Source organism: Heloderma suspectum, chromosome 5 (genome assembly GCF_057233095.1).
Source record: "Heloderma suspectum isolate Gila_16-S chromosome 5, 16-S_ref, whole genome shotgun sequence".
In the NCBI taxonomy this organism is placed as follows: domain Eukaryota; kingdom Metazoa; phylum Chordata; class Lepidosauria; order Squamata; family Helodermatidae; genus Heloderma; species Heloderma suspectum.
Window position 1 is genome coordinate 21,555,232 of NC_139462.1, and position 16,700 is coordinate 21,571,931.

General features: G+C 41.6%; 2 protein-coding genes across 7 annotated transcripts in view; one reads left to right on the forward strand and one right to left on the reverse strand.

The window, feature by feature from the left end:
* Nucleotides 1-2,792, forward strand: part of CDS1 (CDP-diacylglycerol synthase 1) — a 44,395-nt gene extending 41,603 nt beyond the window's left edge. The window contains exon 14 of one of the 2 annotated variants that reach the window (XM_084855551.1): nucleotides 39-2,792. The gene's annotated coding sequence lies outside the window, so the exon portion shown is untranslated. The remainder of the gene's footprint in view (nucleotides 1-38) is intronic. The other variant, XM_084855550.1, reaches the window with a different exon arrangement.
* A 1,270-nt stretch (nucleotides 2,793-4,062) lies between these two features.
* WDFY3 (WD repeat and FYVE domain containing 3) overlaps nucleotides 4,063-16,700 on the reverse strand; it is a 213,466-nt gene continuing 200,828 nt past the window's right edge. For all 5 annotated transcript variants that reach the window (XM_084855546.1, XM_084855544.1, XM_084855549.1 and 2 more), the window contains 8 exons: nucleotides 16,267-16,425; nucleotides 15,112-15,291; nucleotides 13,381-13,563; nucleotides 12,741-12,837; nucleotides 11,549-11,878; nucleotides 10,237-10,348; nucleotides 8,418-8,615; nucleotides 4,063-7,838 (listed from right to left, as the gene is read on the reverse strand). In XM_084855546.1, coding sequence (XP_084711672.1) covers nucleotides 7,718-7,838; nucleotides 8,418-8,615; nucleotides 10,237-10,348; nucleotides 11,549-11,878; nucleotides 12,741-12,837; nucleotides 13,381-13,563; nucleotides 15,112-15,291; nucleotides 16,267-16,425 — 1,380 coding nt within the window. In that variant the 3' untranslated portion in view covers nucleotides 4,063-7,717. The remainder of the gene's footprint in view (nucleotides 7,839-8,417; nucleotides 8,616-10,236; nucleotides 10,349-11,548; nucleotides 11,879-12,740; nucleotides 12,838-13,380; nucleotides 13,564-15,111; nucleotides 15,292-16,266; nucleotides 16,426-16,700) is intronic.

The window sequence follows — 16,700 nt, forward strand, 5'->3', positions numbered from 1 at the left end:
GTGGGAGTTGGAGTCTGACAGCATCTAGAGGGCCACAGGTTCCCCACCCTTGATTTAGATCTTTCTCATGAAGACGGGTGGCCTGGTCCAGTGTGACCTGTTGGCTAGTTGCAGTTCTAGGTTGGGAGATGAATCTATCTCTTCCACCACCACCTCTATCTTGAGGGCATTTAGCCAACAATATAAAGTTATGAGAGCATCTGTTGTAGCCCTCTGGGAATAGTAGTGCTTCTTGATGTGCTCCATTCCATGTTATCCAAATTTCTTGAGATCCTTACTGAGATCTGCATGAAATGTGACATTTCTAACATTCGTAGTTTGCGTTGCTTTCTCATTGCTTCTGTGTAGTTTCTTCTATCATGTCATAATCCCCAAACACTATTTTTTAAAGCAAGTACAAATAATAAACTTAAAGCACATGAATGCCAAAAATGTGGGATGGTGGTGATTGACTAAATAGGATTTAAGGCATTAAGAGTGCAATCCTAATGCTTCTTCCTATGCAAGGTTCATTGAAATCAAGGGGGAGTTGTGTAACAGCACATCTGTGTTCTTGCACAGTTTCCATTCATTTCATGTGTAAGGTAACCTTTCAGAGGATTGTAGTCTATGACGTTAGTGTGAATGAGCTGCTGGTGGGTTTTTTCCCCAGTATGGGTTGAGGACGATGTATTTCTGAATGGTTTAAGGCAACAATTCTAGCCCTGCTTGGTGCTGCTTGACTAAACCATGTAAATCACACACACATATATATTATTAACCTTTGACTTCTGTAAGAGCAGAATTTGTTAACATCATTGTAGTACTTGAGTCACAGGGTTTGGTTTCAGGGATGTATTGAACCACTGTAGTAGAGTAACATGGTACAAGACTAAAAACCCACTTCAGACTATTTTTATGAAAAGCATTGAAACTGCTCTACTGTAAGTGGGTAGTACATCACCAATAGCTAAATACTAAGGCCTTCTTTCAAAATGTCCTTTATGGTGTGGGAGTAGCAGCGGTTTGACCTTCCCATGCTGCTCCAATGACTGAAGTTGTAAAGAACTTAAGAAATGCTGGAGGCTGCCTCTTCCCAAACTGAAAATGCTGGGCCCCCTGGAAACTGGAGCAGCACTGGTGTGGGAAAGAGCCACATTGTGGGTTCCAGCCACTTGATCTGGAGCTTCTGCCATTACTGGAGAGGCATGGGGAGGACATGCTCACCGTGGTAGCATGAGAGCTGCTGCTAACATCAGAAGAGGATCCTGAGGCTGGATTCAGATCATTCTTTTAACCGCATAACTTTGGCTTATGCTAAAGTGTCATCCATATGGAACTGGGTTCTTTGAAGACACCCATTGCAACTACCCTACTCATAGCAAGCTGCACAAATCAGGCTGCTTGTAAAGTCTAGCATGTGTTGGATTTCTTCAGATGACACTCTTGCATAAGGACTATACTTGTGTTCATCCCTCCATTTGTTCAGGGAATGTGTGTGGGAGGCGGGATGATGCCTACTGGCCCTTCCCCTAACATTTATGTGTGTAGCTCTTAAGCGCATCACACTAAACTTTAGTTTAAACCCATTTTAGATAATTGCCTTGAATGCCTGGATGGTTGGGTGCCCAACACAGGGGATGGGGCCAATATGTGCAGTCATTCTCCCCCCTGTCATGTTCACTGAATACATGGGGTGGGTGGGTGACCATCATTTACTATCACTGGTCTCTCATCCAGGATTTCTCTTTTAGGTTTCTAAAGTGTTGTCAGCTTTCAAAAACAAACAAACAGAATGGTCCCATAGGCCTAGCTTTTAAACTAGAAAAACAGAACAAGACAGAGCCCCAAACTGAAAAAATAGCCCAGCGAATTGAGAGATGCTGGCATTGGGTTCATGTTCTGAAACATCAATAGGAATATTTGCACTGAGGTACAGTCACTTGTAGGCCATCAAAACTTAAGACTTTAGAAAATATTCTGATTAATCCATCCTGAAGGTGAATCATAAAAATGTTAAGCTTAATTTTAATGTAAGTGTAACCTTTTGTGTTCTTTTGGTGTATTTTTTAGCATTTGTATTGAAATAAGACTGTATTTAAGCCATTCAATGCAGGAGAGGAGCTGAACCTGCCAGCCCTGTTTGCACTGTTAAGAAAAACGATTGTAAAATGCTGCTACTCAGAAAAGTGAAATGTCTCCTGGTAATTTTGGATGTGCTCTTACTACTTCACAATCTGTTTCTGTGTATTCAGGACACCATTGGAAAGGGGCTCCCAGGGTGTTTTTCAGTGACACTGTTAGCATATTACAGCAAATGGCTGAAAACACACACTTCCAAGTATACAGCCCCGCTACCCTCCCCATCCCAACCATAGACATGGTTGTGGTAAATGCATATATGAAGCAGTGCCAATAGCAAAGCCAGTCACAAAGTTTAATTAAAACTGAAAGCTTAGGTGGGAGCTGTGCTGCTTGGGACAGCAAATTCTTAATGTGCTGAATTTAAAAAAAGGAAGCTAGAGAGGTTTCACTACTTTAGCTTGTGTTTTTTTTCATTACTGGAAAAAATATTTCTGATATATAATCTGTTTCATCCTTCATTCAGTTTAAGCAAACCATGTGATCTTAATGAAACTCTCACCCCATATCTTCCTTTAATTTGCACTTCTCTTGGGCAAGACTTCTGCCTTGTTTAGCAAACTGTAGAAAATAGTGTGTATATATTGTAAATGTCTGAGCATTCGAATATGTTTTAGTTGACTGTTTTGTAGAGCTGGACAGGGGATAATAAAGCTCTGATCATAATCTTTATAATCTGACTTTTTCATGAACACCTTTTCTTTCTGCTGGCTGAAGCGTACAGATGTTTCACTGAAATCCCTTAAATCCTGCTGCTGTTTAATCAGCGCACCAGTTTATTTCCCGCTTTCTCTCCAAGAAGCTTAAAGTTGTGTATAGAGTTCTCCCAGCCCATTTTATCTTCACTCTGAGCTAGGCTAGTCTGTGGGTGACTCATCCAAGGTCACCCAATAAGTTTCATGGCTGAGTCGGGATTTGATCGTGGGTCTCCCCCAGGTCTAATCTGACACTTGGTATATGCTCCCCCTCAAAATCAAACTCGTAAGTGAAAGGCAAGTATGTTTCAAAATAACTCTCTACTGTGTGCTCATGTTCTTGAGAGGTGTACATAGAGGTCAAGAAAGAAATGCGTATTCAGCATTAGATTATAAAAAACAGCTCAATTCCCTTCACGCTTGAGTAAAAGAAGCCTGCTGCACTGCCTTTTTTATCTCGTTGTAGAGAGCCAAGATTTCTTCAGATGGTAAATAAAGGTAACTGGAGGACGGTGAATTATTGTGCTATTAACAATAAGAACCTAATCTGGGCTGCCAAGAAGTAGTGGAAAGCAGCATAATTGTGGAGGAGGAATTCTACAACACAATTGAAATATTTTTTTGTTAGAGGAATGTAGCATCTATTGTCAAGTTCAGAAAATGAGCTTGTAGGGACGGTTTCTTTAGCTTTTGTGCCTCTTTTTGCAGCATATGAACCACCAAATGCAGACACCTTGGGAAGCTTAAATGATTCACACTCCTTCATAAAAAAAAAGTTTATGCAAACCTCGGGTTTCATTTAAAGTAAAACATGTATCTATGTTGGTTGCAATATCTCAGACACCAGAATAAGGGGCAGGGTTTCAATTGGGAATGAGCGAGAATTGTTGAGGCTGTATTTTTATGTACACTACTAACCTAATTTCAACTTCCTGGCTCAATATGTGGATTGGAACAGAGTTATCTTTCAGGCTGGGCACTTCTTTCTGATGCATTTCTCAGCTCAAATATTGCATACAAAAATGGCTGTATTAGGGAAAGCTGTGTAGAAAAACGAATGCAAGTTTTCACAGATATTCTTTACATTTAGACTGATACAGAAATTGGAGAGAATGCACTTACAATTTAATGCATGCAAAAGTGGGCAGTGACTTGAAATGTTTGTGCGTACAGTAAGTAGCAAATAGTAACTACTGAAAGCTATTCAGTTAAAATTTTTTGCAAAGAGGCATAGAATAATTTGGTGGTAAATAGCAAGTATTTATTTGAAATGAAAACAAAACAAAGGTACCTGAACTATTGCATTTAATCATGTATTGTAATTGTGTTACTCTACCTTTTTGCATTTGAGACAAATATACAATAAAACATTCAGATATCACAGATTGCACACTAGATAGTAATTCTTCAGGCCTTTTACATAACCACCAAAAAACAGATATTGGATTCCGCAGTATAGTACAAAATTCCACCCCTCCAGTTGTAGCCAGTTATTTTCAATTTACTCCTGTTGCTGTACAAATAAATGGCCATTTACCCTAGGGTTTACAAATTAATAACAGGACAGAAAATATACATTGTACTGACACAAAAAGTCAGTTGTGTTAAGTCATGCAACAAGTAACCAAACTTGCTGAAATTAAAAATATTTTCTAAAAAGAGTTTTAACTGCATAAATATTTTTATACACTGCTTATTTAACATAACAAAAAGGAGAGTCTTTTAAATGATTCAAAGAAAATAAAAGTTTCTACTGATTTTTATACATAAGTGCAAAATAATGTCTCAAGTGTTTTTGCTGTTGGACTGATGGGATGAAGGGTAGAGGCAGCCACTCTCACCATCCTAAGCATGAACACTACAGTTGCACATTACAAATGAAAATAGAGAATATGGATGCATTCAGGAAGAATTACATCAAAGAACAAGGCAGGAAGAGAGATGGGCGCAACTTGACAGCACAATGGGCTAGCGTGCTGCTTCTGTTCAACCACAGGTTCAGATGCAAAACCACAAATTGATACTTGGGAAAACCACCATTGAACTGTTTAGTCCAGAACATTCTGATGAAAGTCTATGCAAATATTGGTAAAAGCGGTTTGGGTTACAGCAGCAGCTACCAGGGAACTCTCAAGGCTTAACTGCAATAAGAATTTGTGTTGCTTCCATCCATTCATTCCACTGGAGCTTGTGGGGACCACCAAGGGAGTGCTGTTGGAATGAATGGAGGCTGTGCTGCACCAATTCTTGGTGCAGCTGGACCCACATCCCCCCCCCCCAACAGAATACACCCCCTGCTTCCACCCTCCTAGATACACAATAGAGTTCTGGAAGGATTCATCCCCAATCAAGCAGCTGAGGCGTTCAGCACCACTGAGCTTTAAATACACTTACACACTTGTTTAACACAGTCAGCCACAGGAGAACAGTTCCCTTCCATTTGAGAAGAGTGCCAAATGTAAAAAGTGTAGAATAACACTGGTACAACATGTCTAATGTAGTTAAACACACACTCAAAAAACAAAAACAGTAAACATCTCTACACATCCTGCTGTCTTCTAATGACCCAGCATTAGTTTTATCTGTGGTGTTAGTGCCATCCAGTGCTTGGAATTTTATTTGGAGGAATTTATTGTGATTTGGGGGGGGGGCACAAAAATTATTCAAGCTAAAGCCTTCAAGTTAAATTATGTTGAATCTTTCCTGACGAGGAGAAATGAAAATTCCGTGGTGCTTTTGGAGAATTTTAAACTTTTTTTTTTTTTAACAAAATAGTACATTTGCAATTGAAAACTAGTGTTAGTAGGCAGAATTCAATAAACCACTCAAGTATATCTGCACTTAAGACTACTTAGTCCGACTGATTCCAGCAAGTGCTCCAACCTAAATGGCTTGGAGATCCTGCTGTTAGGCTAGGGAAATGACGTTAATAAGCAGACTGATTTTCTCTGCCGGCATATTTGGGCAATGCAAAGCAGCTGCTGGACCGATGGCTCTTCTATTTAAAACCATCCTGTGAACTAAGAAATCTGAATAAACCTATGTGTGCTCTTGTGGAATGACTCCCTTCTGGACTTGGAAGTACACATACCAAATCCACAAATTGATCTAATTCTTGCAGTCCATCATAACTGTTACAAAATATCATCAATATACATAGTTAACACTCTAATCAGTACATTAATTTATCTCACCTGGGATGCTTAAGTGAACAAAATTACTAGTGAGCTTTAGGTACTGCTAAAAGGAAGCATAAAAGCCGCCGCTGCCAGGGATAAGGCTTCCCATTTGCCCTGTGCAAGCTACTCAGATTACTGTAAATGCTGCTTCTTACCCCCAACTGGAGTGCTACAAATTTCCGTTTTGCTTCATGTGCCACTTCATGTGCCAGGGGTTTGTTTTTGACTTGTGACCTCTGCCTTTTCACTATTAAAAAGCAGAGGGACTATCTGTGAACATGCCTACCCCTCAAGGTCAATTCATCTCATCACTCTTTGGCAAAAACACACACAAAAACATTGGGGGAAAAAAGAATCACTTGTCAAAGCCTCATTCCAAAGAGGATGGTCATCTTCATGGGTTGGGTTGGATCTGTGTATTCCCCACTATATCTTAAATGCCAATGTATGAACGAGATCTTCCTTCAATGAAAGTTGCATTGACATTCTCAAAGTGCGCCAATGAATTATAAAGGTGGCCTAAAACGTGGGTGTGACACAACCCTTGGGGAATGAGCAAGCCTGGCTGAAGTGAATGAAAGGTGGGCAATTGTTCTTGCATAATTCCCATTCATTCCAATAGGGCCTGTGCTGGGAAACCCTCCATGGACTGGGGCTGGTATTAGCATTATCCAGTTGAAAAAGCAAGGATTTCAAGTCCGTTCTGCAGACAAAACCTAAGAAAAACAATGGCCCCTTTTTCTTCTCCAGGAAAAATATTAAATGTGACTTTCATGCAAGCCATTTAAGTATCATCTGAAATAAGACCTGGCCTTTGTAATATCTGCATCAGCTGATTATTACAGTGGTAAAGAATGAGCAAAGCAGCAGGTCCACATTGTATAAAAAGAGACCTTATTAAATATGTTCCATATTAAAAACTGCAACAGAAAGAGGGTCCTTGCTATCTTACAGTTTAGAATAAAATATTCCAAATCCTATTGCCTCAAAGAAATGTTTTTTTTTTCCCTTTTCAAAACTCTCTAAATAGCTTGGTTTAAAAATAAGATAATGTGAGTAACTGAAAGAACAAACATGTAGCCTGGACTGTAAAGAAAAAAAATACAGATAATGCCTCTCGATGCTTCTTTTTTTTAAAAAAAACAAAACATTCATATTTAAGTACATAGATGAGCTAAAGATGACACACAAAGTATAGAGGTTGGTCTGTAAAGTCCCATGTAACAGGCGATTCAGTTCATATTTTGATAAAAAGGCCATTATATCTATTTACAATATCCACAGTTTGCTTGCGAAGAAGGCAGATTTACAACGATCTTCTAAAAAGCCTCCTGCTTCCTGAAACACAAATAAGGTGACTAGCTCTACAAAAGCAAGACTGAACAAGAGATGGTTAGTGATGGATTTTCCTTTTAGCCACATTAGCAGGGACAGCTGGGTCTTGAGGGTTCTTACTGCAGTTGTGGTAACCACTCATCTCCCACCTGATACTCGCTGATCACGTGAATGTTTTCAGCCCCATCTCTGCAATGTACATGCAAAATCATTAATGATCCCTTTTGCTTGTGGTGCTTTAACACACAGTACAAAGATGAAGTGTTAAAAGCTAGCATTGCAATTCCTTCTGAATGTGCTGCATGTTACTGTAGTTAAATAATTGGCTGAGATCTTGTAGGCCCCACAGTGCAACGCCTGGAGTTCGCATTGTTTGTCTCTATCTTGTCAATTCCAGGTTCCTTCCTCAGGGCCTCGCTCATGCTGCAGGTTGTAGTAACAGTTCTGGCAAACCCGTACTGGGGAGGAGATTTTCAAACGCTTGATTTCGGACTGAAAACGACTGCACCTGAAGATAGGAACACAAAAGTGTTAACTGTGATTACCCTTTCTTCACCCACCTGTTTGCTCAGAATCAGACTGTTCTGTAGTTTGAAGGATCTTGACCTAGGGGCACCCTGTCAGGGTGGGGTGGGGAAGAATCAGCTAGCGAGGGTTCAAGTCAACTCAATGAGAGAGAAGGCTCCACTGTACATGGACACTACTGGAAATGAAATCTCTGTGGTAAGTAGTAGTATACTGAGGAGTGATGGATATACATACTAACATGGATCAACCGTCTGGAGAAGCAGCACTCATGACCTTTGGCAAGAGTGCATTCTACTTATACAATTACGGGTTTGTAGTTTAATTTCCCTTCTGTGCTGATGAATGACATCCCATCTACCTCAAAATAAGTTTGTATCAACTTAACTAGAATAAGACATGCACTGGATTTTTGTTTTGCTAGGAAGGAGTGTCTGATTTGCTACTGAAATAAATGAAGCTGTCTTGTAATGGTTATTATTTAAAAGTTGTTCAGGTGCTGCACTCTTCAAGAATTGTTCTGAAATTACTCTAAAGGAAAGATAACTAGGACCTTCCTTACTTCTGACAGAAGAGTTGCCCACAGTTCCTGCAATGGTGACGTCTTTCGGTAAGAGAGAACCGGACAGAACAGCTGGAGCAACTGTCTCCTCCCTCATCTTTCACCCAGTGGTCAGCTGCAGAGCGGCCAGGTTGGTCACTCACTGACCAGCTAAACACTCTGCCTCTGCTGTCACCTACAAGAATCCTGCTGTGATCCCTAGAAAAAACACACACATTAGTCCTCAGTCAAAGCACTTCCACTATCCTTGTGGTTGGAGAGGAGCAGATGAATGACCAAGGGAAACTCAGGCTGAAATAAACCAGTTCTGCCCCACCCCTCCCCATTTCACAAAAAGGAAGTAAATGTGTGAATGCAACAGCCTTGTTGAACCAAGCTAGGGTTCACCCAGTCAGGCATTCTGTTTCCATCACCAAAAGAAAATAAAGAGAGGAGGCAGGACCAAACTCAAGGAAAAAATAAAGGAAAAAACGGCAAAACCTCAAAATGGTACTGAAAAAATACAAAATTTAATAAAATAATGAATCCCCAATGTATTTCAGTGAAGCGCTTCTTCAGGGGTGCTGAAAGAATATATAAATAAACCATAATACAGATTATTATATACAGAGTCACTAATTATAATTAAACAAGCCATGTTAAAATTCCCGATGGACCAACTAAGCTGGACCAACTATGCTGGCAGATGTGGACTTCCCCACTCCTTCATCCCTATGGCAGCCCCTCCAGCCCCCTGAAAATGCTACAAAGGGAGTTAGAAGACCCTGATGAATTGAGTGAGTTGTGTGGGGGGAAGGGGGATCCCCCAAAATCAGAGAGGAGGAATTTGTGCAAGCAGAGCCCTTCCTTTTGTGGAAGGTAGATCCTTGATCTAACTCATTACTAATAGAAGATACCTTAATGCATACCTTAGTTATGTTTTTATTTAAGAATTTCTTAACACCTTTTAGGGTAAAGCCCTCACAAGAAAGCTTAAATGAACAACCATAAATGGTAACTCACATATCAGTAAAAACAATCATTTAAAAGCAGCAGCCTAAAACAATACACAGGCCAGCCACACAATAGTATTGATTAACTAAAACAATTGAAAACAATTTTAAGACCAGAGACACCATCAATCATTTAAGAAAATGCATCCTATTCAGTTGTATCATTTAGGATCCAGACTTGCCCTTCCATTCACAGTAGGGCCTGAGATCCAGTGGATGTACCTGCTGGACGAAGGGGTGGGGAAGCCAGTTTTGCTGATTCCGCCTCGCCCTGCAGCCCTCCAAGCCACCTCCAGTAAATAGAGTTCTGCTCCCTGCCAAGTCTGGATCCAACCCTATATGTATATTGTATTTGTATTGTTGTTATTTTTTCAGGGCCCTTGATGAAGGTCTTCACCAAAATGTGTTCAGCATTTTACTATTTTTAAAATTTCTCATTTTTTAAAGTATCATTTTGAGTCTTTGCTTCTTTTATTGTCTCCCATGCCAGCCAACCAAATGCAGCTGGAAACTCACAAATGGAGCTTGATGCTTGTTCTCAGCATCCAATACTCAGAAGTACACTCCCTTTAAACATGGTGGTTCCAATCTGGTGTCTGTTAGCCAAGACAGTGGTGTGCTATGAATAGATCCAATCATTTTAATGCCATTTTCAGCCAGTGGCCACAAGAACAGATTAAATGTTGGAGCCAGTTTCTGGGATCTGCTTCAGGTGATCTGAAACCTGAAAGCACTACTCTGCCTTCAACTGCGCTCTCTCTCTCTCTCTCTGCCTCTCTCTCACACACACACACACACACACAGCTGGCAGAGGGCAATCCACTCACTTGGAGATGCCTAGTGCTGTGATCTCTGCGGGATGTGCATTGTCCTTGCGATCAAAGGCTGTGTGCATAGTTAGTTTGCTCCTGAATACTAGCTGCCGCTCCCATCTGTATCCTAAGAGAAGGAAAATCATAACAGTGTAAGCATATGTGGATGGTGGGCAAGTGCTACTGACTCATGACATCTACTGACACACGACATCTTTATGAAACAAGTTCAGCACTTTGACAGGGTACTTGATTTGTAGGTTCTGGAGAAGCCTTTTATAAAAATCTTCCACGGGGTAAGGAGGAGAAGGATGCCTAACTCCAGAGTTACCTAACTGTGCCCTAATCAGTTTTCCAAAATTGATTCCTCCCTCCCAGTGCTTTGCTCTTTTGTGAAATGAAATTTTTCCATTTCATATATTCATTAGTAACAATGAACAGATGCCAACTGCAAATAGAATATTAGGCAAGCTTGGCAGTTTTAAATTTTTAGATAGGTGGTTGTTAGCGAATCATGTACATTTCTTTGGGTTGCTAAAATGTATTAGTGTGTCAACATTTTTCAGTACCGTTGCTTTTCCCCTTAGATTTAAACAATATAAGGGAAGTACATGCTATTGTCTTTAACCTTTACAAGTATTCCAATAAAAAGTCCACGTAATATAATGTTAAATCATATTAGGTGTGCTTTAATTTTCCCCCTAAAATATTTCAGGTCAAATACTTGTGTTGTATTGAGACAAAAAAAATAACATTACTTTTTTAAAACTTTGTTGTTTACTAAGTACAACCAAAACAAACATTCTAAATTAGGACATTCTCTAGGGCACCAGAATTTTTTCCAATACAAATTGAACATTTTCTGATGCAAATTACCCTATGCAAATTAACTGAATTTGTGGGCTAGCGATGTGGGTTTTCCAGAAGATTTTGAACTGGAAAATTTTCTGGGAAAGGCTGTATGTAAATTAACTGAATTTGCACAGGAAAACTGCAAGAGGAACAAGTTTCCCTGATTCAATGTTTACATTTGAGAGCACATGCAATTCTTTCATCCCCCTAATTAAAAAGGTCCAGCTTTCAATATTTTAGAGACCACTCAAAGCAAAGACAACCGCTACATCAAGACAACAGCCAGCCTCCACCGTATTGCCTACCCCGTATCTATATATGATGATTTCTCAGCAAGAAAAGTACCGCTCAGTATCTCCACCCTCAGATCCTATACTGTGGACACATCAAAACCAGCATCCAAACTCTTACCTAGCGCACATGGCAAGAGCAAGATGCTTCTGGTTTGGCATTTTACGAAGCGGGGTTTCTATACCTGGCTTGAGCTTGCTGTAATGCCGGAGTTCCCCTTGATTCAGATGGGGGTGGTTAGCTTGGGCATGGGGATATCCCTTTGTTTGCCCATCAGAGTAGTTCACAAAGATGAAGCCCTCCTTCTCATCCAAGCTGAGCTGGTCAGACCAGCGCCTTGAGTCGTCAGAGCTGCTGTCTGCTGACCATGCAGCTGTTGCTCGGCTTGAGGAGGATCGAGGCCTGTGGCTGGTGCTGCCATGCTGGCTCCGGCTCTCCTGCAGCTTCGTGTCCTGGCCGAGTCCCTGGTCTTCTGCTTCAGAATCACTGCTTTCCTCATCCAGAGCTTCCTGCCCTATTATGCGCAATGCAAAAAAAGAAGAAACCTGTTCGTAATTCACTCCCCCCCCAACCCTACAATAGTTCTGCCTTAAAGCAAACTTAGCTCCAGATTCACACACAAATTATTTTGGAAGTTACTTTGATTAATCTTTGTTGACGTGTGCACTGGTTAGCCTTGCCCTGTCCCACCTGTTGTAATGACAGACTACCATGCTCAGGCATCTGGTCACAAAGGAGAAGCAGATCTTCAGCAATAAGAAAGTGTAGTGTCAGATCAGGCAAAGATGAGCTATATGATCAGTCGTTTGCAATAGATGAATTTGCAAGTTGCCTAAGCAATGAGCCAGACAGCAGAGATTGGATAAAGACACACCGCGAGTGCCTGAAGATGGCAGCACTCTCAAGCTGTCACTTATGCCACTGTAGTGCTTCCTACTGGGGAAAGGCTGAGCGCCAGTGCACTTAGGCTACATCAAGTAACATGTGGGCACACCCACGAGACCCCTGGCCATGAAACCTGAACAAATGCCATCCCATTCTCAGGATCCTGATAGCTCTGTTTCCCTCAGCCTTGGGCTCCAAAAGAAATAAAGATGAGAAGCCTGTAGCAATTCCTTGGGACACCATCTGGTGGACAGGAACAATCCTGTCACTCCTTGAGAGGATGCTTCCAGCATAGTCCATGCTCCACAGGACAACATGATCCTGAGAATCCTCCACCCCATCTCTCTTTCAAGGGCTCCAATCATTCTAGCCATACGGGTCAGTTTTTGTTCAACTACAATCTGAACATGAAACATATAGACAGTATACTACATCTTAATCAATTCACAGCTGAAGAGAAAAAAAATATTAAAACACCAAAACAACAGCACCTATTTGTGGTTCCGGACATTCTTCCTGCATCTCTAGCATCTCTACATGTTCAGGAGCTGGAGTTTCCGGGACCTGCAGAAACTCCATCCGCCAGAACTAGGAAAAGCAGAAATGAAGTGTAGATCTGAACTTATATCCCTTTGCCATATGCTCATATTAATGTTAACTGTCTTCCTGCCATGATACTAGACTTGGGGCAAAGCAACAATAAATTAAAGAACACACCAGAAATTAAGATCCCAAATGCTTAAATTCAGATCAACCCTGTTTTCCTAAGGAATGCCAAATAATAAGGGGTGGGGTATTTATTACTTCCCTAGAATGTGACTAATGAAGTTGCCATTAAAGTAGTTATCTGAATGGGTATTAGCTGTAATTGTCAACAATGTACCTGGAAATCTTATACAAGGTATTTTAGGACACATTTTAAAAGGGCAGCTCAACATCAAGGATTTGAACATCTGGTTGCCACTTCTCTCACCAATTTATGGAACTGCAAGCTAAAATCAGTGTGGCCCTAAGTGGGATATGCTTATACTATAAATAACTGATACATCACATGGTAGGAAAGGGGCAGGGGTAGCTCCGTTCTGCCATTTCATAATGGATGTATGATGTCTTATGACTGCTGGTACTTACTCTGACCACTCCATCCGAATGCCCTGTTACAATAACATTCTGAGTATCCCACTCGTTCATTTCTGACATGCAACAACAGAGGATCTGCTGGCTCCGTCCAGTGAAAGTGTTCACACTCACAGTGGGATTCCCATTAATGCTCCACACGTGGATGTAAGTGCCAGCACAGGATACAATGTCTCCCTGAAAAAGGAGAATGTTTTGAACACGCTTAGAAAAACTTCAACAGAGAACTATGGAAACCTGACATCAATTGCGGCATTCTCTGCCATCCCAGAGGAAAACACACATCTCAAGCTTCTGAAGAACAAGGGCATGGTCAGTATGCCATCTCAAGACCTTTGACTTCCCCAACCCCAACAGACACTGCTACGAAGGCAGGGGGTTGCAATCTAATTTGAGAGAAACTGAAGAACCATTCATATGCTACTGTCTTGGCATGGGAGCCACTGCAGTAACATTTGAGAGACCGGTACCATATGGGTGGGTCAATTAAATGGGTCATTCTCACCCCATTGTCAATTGCCACCCTCTCTCCCATCCCAGGTGACCATCATTTTCTGGAATGACCAACACTATATGATGACCGGCTTTACTGTTGCATATCCATACTACTGAAACACCACTGATTTCCCCCCCCCACACCCCACTCCAATACTCTGCAAAGTCAAGTTCCCTCGTCACTGGGCAAGCAAAATTATCAGGTGTAAGGATGGCAAACAATGCTTTCTGAACAGGGGAGGGTGGGGGGAAATCTCTGGTTGACCCCTAGTACAAGATTTCTAGAACCAGTCAACACACTGCTTTCCTTGGATAATAAATCTCTCACACACAGTTGAAAGCACAAGCTAGATAGATGTCATTATGTTTTCATTTAATACAGGGGTGGGGAATCACTGGCCCATAGGGCCAGATGCGGCCCACAGCCTCTTCCTGTCCCCACCCCCTCCTCCTCAGCCCCACTGCACTTTCCCCCTGCCTGCCTGGTCTTGAAGCTTCCCCAGCACCTAATCTTTCCTGACAGAAGGGCAAGGGGTGGAGAAAAGTTAGAGGGATAAGCTTCGGAACCTGCCACTTCCAAGATGCTCACCTGGAGGCAGCGATTCCTGGTGGAGTATCTTTCCTCCTGTCTCTCATGCAAGCCTAATTGAAATGGATAGGATTTGTAATGCTGCTGAACCGCAATACAGGCACTAGACTGTATTCTGCAGCCTTTTGCTATTTCCAAAACCATCCATGGAACCATCTTTGGCCCTGCTTCATCTCTCAGCATGTCCAAGTGTACACGTATGTATGCATGTGAGAGACAAGGAGGAGGGGTGAGATGATGTTAATTCTCTATTTTTTTTAAGATTACAGCCCCATCCTCTTTCTCAAGACTTGAGAAAGAGTAGAGTGGTGATGATCTTGAGAGAGAAGGGTGGGAAGGGTGGCTCTGCCCCCACCTACTGTTAGTATGTGCCCCCCCTCTGATTTCCCCTAAGGGAATGTGGCCCTCGATGGAAAAAAAGATTCCCCATCCCTGATTTAACAGTACATAACTACTGTATATATCAACTTTTAAAAGATTATCAAGGAGGAGATTTACATTGCCTGGACCTGCAGTGTGAGAATGGGCACAACCAATGAGGAGTTACTTTCTAAATCAGTTTTCTTCTACATCAATGAAACCCATTAGAGAGTCTTGTCCCTGATCTAGACGCTTAGCTCATTAGGCAGTGTGATTCTTACCGTCAGTTCATTAATGCAGAGGGCTGAAACTGGGGCCCTGTGACCTCGAAGCTGTGTTAAAAAGGAGAGTTTATTCAAATCCCAGATGATGCAGGTACGGTCACGAGACCCGCTCACAATGATATGGTAAGCCAGCGAGGCTGTTAAACACGTGACTGTCTCAGTATGGCCAAGCAGTGCCTAAAAGCAAAGCAGAAAAAAATATATATGGTGACTGAAAATACAGGTATCAGAATAGGTTTCCTTCAGAAAAATGGGGCACAACATGTGGAACCACTACATAATTAATAGATTAAAGGTAAAGGTAAAGGTGTCCCCAACCAGTCGTGTCCGGTGTGGTACTCATCCCCGTTTCTAAGCTGAAGAGCCAGCGCTATCCAAAGACGCTTCCGTGGTCATGTGGCCGGCATGACTGAACACCAAGGTGCACGGAACGCTGCTACCTTTCCCGCTGAAGTGGTACCTATTTATCTACTTGCAATTTCTTGCTTTCGAACTGCTAGGTTGGCAGGAGCAATTAATAGATTACAGAAGACAAAAATATACCTTCTAAGAAACACAATGTGATGGAGAATGAATATGGTGGTTAGGGGATGCAATACACCAAGATTTTGCTGCTATACAACCATGAATCACTTAATGAGGCTTGCATGGGAAATTTCGACAAGGTTCTATTAAGACAGCATCGGTAATGCTTGGTGAATTGTGCTTAAGGAATAGTATGATAAAAGAATGACGTAAGGAGGACTTGATGCAGGATGCTTTCAACACCTCCCTACTCTTCTCCCCACCCACTGCCTAGAGAGGCAGACTGCTAAGGAGACACATATTTAATTGGTTGGAGCAGTAGGATGTAGAACAACAACATAGAACTAGAGTGGTAGAATATAGAACGGTATTTAGCTGATTTTAGTAACTGTCACATACCTAGGACCATTGAGTAGAGTGATGAGGAACTTTCTAGAGCTCTGAGAAGACCCAGAGCCCTCCTGTTCCTCAGCAAAGAACATCTGACGATCTGTCCATGTGCCAACAAGAAGGGAGGGCAAAAGCCTTCTCTCTCAGTTCACAACCAAGTTGCTAAATGTTCCATTTCATCAGCGTCAACAAGCTATGTTAGGACTCTTATTTTCTTATGCAGAAATCTAGATTTACCTGTTTAAGGGTGAGTGTTTTGGCTTTTTCCTTAGAAGTACCCATCTCCCATACACAGACGACTGTGCTGGTGCCTCCAGTGATGACCAGTTTGGGATTTGGACAAATGGCACAAAGAACCTGCCCCCATTCTGATAGGCATTCATAAACAATCACTGCCTAGAAAGTTGAAAAGGATGAATAGTACATGAATCAACTTTAAGAAGAGAAGACAATTTCCAGCATTAAATTACTGTGTCATATAGATAATTGGTTGGGGAGATTGGGCAGAAGGCAATGTGTTGAAAGGCCTAGAACTCAGGGAAAGGGGTGGGAGTAATATATTTCCTATCATCTGACTCCGCAACCCAGGGGCTGGCTTTCTCCGTCTTCCAAAAGCAGCTCTAGGTGGTGGTGAATTTTTGATACTTGACCCACAACCAAGGAACTGGTTT